Source organism: Elephantulus edwardii, unplaced genomic scaffold (assembly GCF_000299155.1).
Source record: "Elephantulus edwardii isolate Elephantulus edwardi_28Jun2011 unplaced genomic scaffold, EleEdw1.0 scaffold00139, whole genome shotgun sequence".
In the NCBI taxonomy this organism is placed as follows: Eukaryota; Metazoa; Chordata; class Mammalia; order Macroscelidea; family Macroscelididae; genus Elephantulus; species Elephantulus edwardii.
The window spans coordinates 1,130,658-1,134,416 of NW_006399889.1; the positions used below are offsets into that span (position 1 = coordinate 1,130,658).

The window sequence follows — 3,759 nt, forward strand, 5'->3', positions numbered from 1 at the left end:
AGGCGCTTCAGGTCCTCCTCAGTTTCAGCAAGCAGGGTTGTGTCATCTGCATAATGCAGGTTGTTGATGAGTCTCCCTCCAGTCCTGATTCTGCATTCCTCCTCATAGAGCTCAGCCTCCCAGATATTCTGTTCCGCTGATAGATTGACAGTACTTACACAGAACATTGGTAGACAAGAAGTGGCGCAAGAGAATAGAAGTTGAAAATCTCAATGAAACAGTTGCAGTTCCTGTTGCAGAGCAGTAGTTGAGACTCTAGTAGAAAAGTGGATGACATTGACTGCTGCTGAGCTCTCGGTATTTATGCTCCATAGCAGTTGTGTGCCATGGAGTCAGAACCGTCTCATGGCTGACCCTCCAGAGAGTTTTCAGAGACTGCCCATCTTTCTCCCAGGGAGCATCTGGTGGATTAGAACCATATGCCTTTGGGTTGACAGCATAACTCCTCACCACTAGGCCACCAGACACTGCCTTTTTTCTGGTGACTGAATGATACACTTCGGTACAATTTCAAGTTGAAGAGGCTAATGTAGTGATTTTAATCACTTAAAGAGACAATTTTTTTTTCCAGAGAAATTGTTTTGCTTTGTGTTCAAAATTTCATTTTCATATACTTTATAAGGCAATGCCTCTCTGACAGTTCAAATCTACCAGTGGCTCCTCCAGAACCTCCAGTCTCCTGTCATTTGATTACAGCCTCAGAATCAGTGGCAGGTTATCCGTGAGTCGGTTCCAACTTGAAGGCAGTGAGTTAGTGTTCTAAGCTAAGGAAGCTTTAATTGGAATGGATGGGTAAGGTTATTGTCACTGTGAAAAAAATGTAAATTAGTGGCAAGAAGCTGCATTACAATCCTGAAGGCTCGTGGTTCAAGGCCACCAGCTGCACTGTGGGAGGATTAACTGCCTCTGAATGCCTGCCAGAGGATCAGCTGTGGGTCATTCCTGGCTCCACGGTACACAACAACAACAACAAAGTAAATGCTCTGCCTTTTGTTCATTTTCTTCATTCTCAGATGGAGAATCAGGTGAAGGTTTATTTTATATAAACTACTGAAAAGAAACCAATTTTTTCTTTTTAAATTTGGAGAAAATAAATACTAGGTTTTTGTCAGTTAATAATACCTTTAAAAAAAAAAAAAATAATACCTTTAGTTAAAATTTATACATGTGTATCAATGATATACAAAATAGGCATATACACTTAAACAATAAAATCTGTAGAACAGAACAAGTTCGAAATGATTTTTAGATTAGGAAACGGTTTTCCAGTTAGCTCATGTGATTTTTTTTAAAACCAACTCTATATGTCACATAGGTGTTTAATTTTTGAACTTAAAAATTCTTCGAGGCTCAGCTATATAAACTTCTCTGAAACCCTCAGGGTCTTTTTAAAATTTATTTGCTTTCTGGGCTTTCTTTTCCCCTTCCTTCCTGTCCTTGTGGCTCACAGTTATCTAGCCTTGCTTTAAAAAAGCACCATTTGTCTTCCCTGGTCTCTGTCTTTACTTCTTGTATCTTTTATTTCAAGGTTCTTGGCAGGTGGGAAGTTTGGAGGGGCCAGAGTGCACCGATCTCATTCTTTAGGCATTTGACTCGAAGGCCAGCATTTAATCTCTGTTTACACATCTGTTATGGACCCAAGGTGATATTCCCAGCACACAGAGCTCCTGCGGCTTTGAGAGGTCTGCACTGCTGTGCAGGGAGTAGATACAGTTTCAGGTTGGATTGTGAAAAACTACTTAGCTCTGTCTTATATGTGGCCACCTATGGAGAAGCCTAGGTCTAAAAGAAAGCCAAATTAGAGTTCCTCGCAGAGCATCGAATTACCTACCTGGTAACTCCACAGCTGAAAGATAATTCCCATTGAACAACAGCCACAAGGGAGAGTTTGTATTTTTCACTCACAGAGTTCACTTTGGTTTCTCTTTTTCCATGGATGCTTATGGTCCTGGGCAGGGCAGTCACCCCATATTTTAATTTCTCTTCTCTGGATAGTGGAAATGCTAATGTTTTGAGCATACCTAAAAGATGGCTGAAAATTAAGTCACAAAGGGCTGTGAAATACTTGAAGTAAAAAACCTGGACCCATACACTATTTTTGCTTTTCTGATTTCTTCTTGTACTTTTTTTTTTTTTAGGCTAATGATGCTTATCTGCAGATGGCCATTGGGAATGCCCCTTGGCCCATTGGTGTCACTATGGTTGGGATCCACGCCAGAGCTGGAAGAGAGAAGATCTTTTCCAAGCATGTTGCACATGTTTTAAATGATGAAACGCAGCGGAAATATATCCAGGTGAGCAGTTTATAGAGCTTAGAGAGATTTAAAGAATACTGATAGTTTTCTCACTTTCAAGTAACATGTACTAAACTAAAAAAGGGAAGGGTGTATTAAAAGTTTGTCTTTCACTCCCTCATTCATTGTTAGTGAGTAGGAACTGACTCATAGCTGACCCTCCAGCAGGTTTTCAAGGCCTTTAAATCACACAAGAGCAGATTGCCCATCTTTCTCTTTCATAGCAACTGATGGATTCAAACCACCCACCTTTGAGTTGACAGCACTGCTCTCTATCTAGTAGACCAGCAGAACTCCCGAAAAGTTTGTCTTTAGTGAATATAAAGCTTTCTAAGTTGCAGCTGTTATCACCTCATTAGATAAGTGCACCCACCAACTGCTCTGTGGGAGAAAGATGGACAGTCTTCTGCTCTTTATAGCCCTGAATACCTGAGGGTCAGCTAGGAGTTGTTTCTGATGCAGTGACAATGAATGAGGGACTGAGTGAGTTAAGTGAATAGGGCTTAAGTGTTTGTAATTTATTTTCTTAATGTTGTACATGCTCTGCATAAACTGGATTCACAAAGGTAAGTTTTGAGAGCAGAAAAAGAATTAGAACAAATAGGATTATAGCATGATAGGATAAAAGTCCACTATTTCTATAAACCTCCTTTTCTTCTGCTGACATGGTTAGATTCTAAAGACTATGTCACTATGTGCAAATTGGAATATGAAATGGAGCGTGACTGTATCAGATCATAAAATGGAGGAGATAAGTACACCTTCATGTAATTGTCAAAGGGCCAAGAATCATTTATGTGTCGACCAAGTTTACATAGCATTAACCGTCACAGCATTACTCCTGACCTTCATTTGACATTCCTAATAGGTATACCTTGTTAATGCACAAAAGAGAGAGCAGAGTTTTTACTGTGGTCTTCAGTGTCAAGTGTCTTGATTACGAGATAGTTGATAAGTGCGGATTCCAAGCCCTATCAGCTGCCATTGAGCCATTTCCAACGTAATGCAGTCCTCTACTGGGCTCTGAGACTGCAAGTCTTTTCAAGAAGAAAGCGCACATCTTTCACCCATGCAGCAATTGGTGGTTCTATCTGCTGTCCTACTAGTTAGCAGCCCGTCATGGTACCCTCTCTAACACTAGAACTTAGCTGTACTAGTTAGCAGCCCGTCGTGGTACCCTCTCTAACACTAGAACTTAGCTGTACTTATATTTAAGGTACTTTAACTATTAATGCATACTTTCATCTTCTTTCTGATGATGATATTAGCAAGCAAACTTTGAGCTCAGAGATACAGACATTTAATGAATAGTAACAATTTTCTGTAACTTTCAAGGTGGAGGTAAAAATACTTGAATGTATTAAAAATTTGTCTTTAGTGAATATAATAATTTCTAAGCAACATCTCTTAGCACCTCCCTTAGTAAGTTTTAAGAGTATTTTCTTAATGTTTTTGTTGTTGTTGT

General features: G+C 39.7%; 1 protein-coding gene across 1 annotated transcript in view; it reads left to right on the forward strand.

Annotated features, from left to right (window-relative positions):
• PRPF18 (pre-mRNA processing factor 18) overlaps window positions 1-3,759 on the forward strand; it is a 46,575-nt gene that overhangs the window by 37,297 nt on the left and 5,519 nt on the right. Inside the window, exon 8 of the mRNA XM_006894276.1 lies at window positions 2,139-2,294. Within this exon, the coding sequence (XP_006894338.1) occupies window positions 2,139-2,294 (156 nt within the window). The remainder of the gene's footprint in view (window positions 1-2,138; window positions 2,295-3,759) is intronic.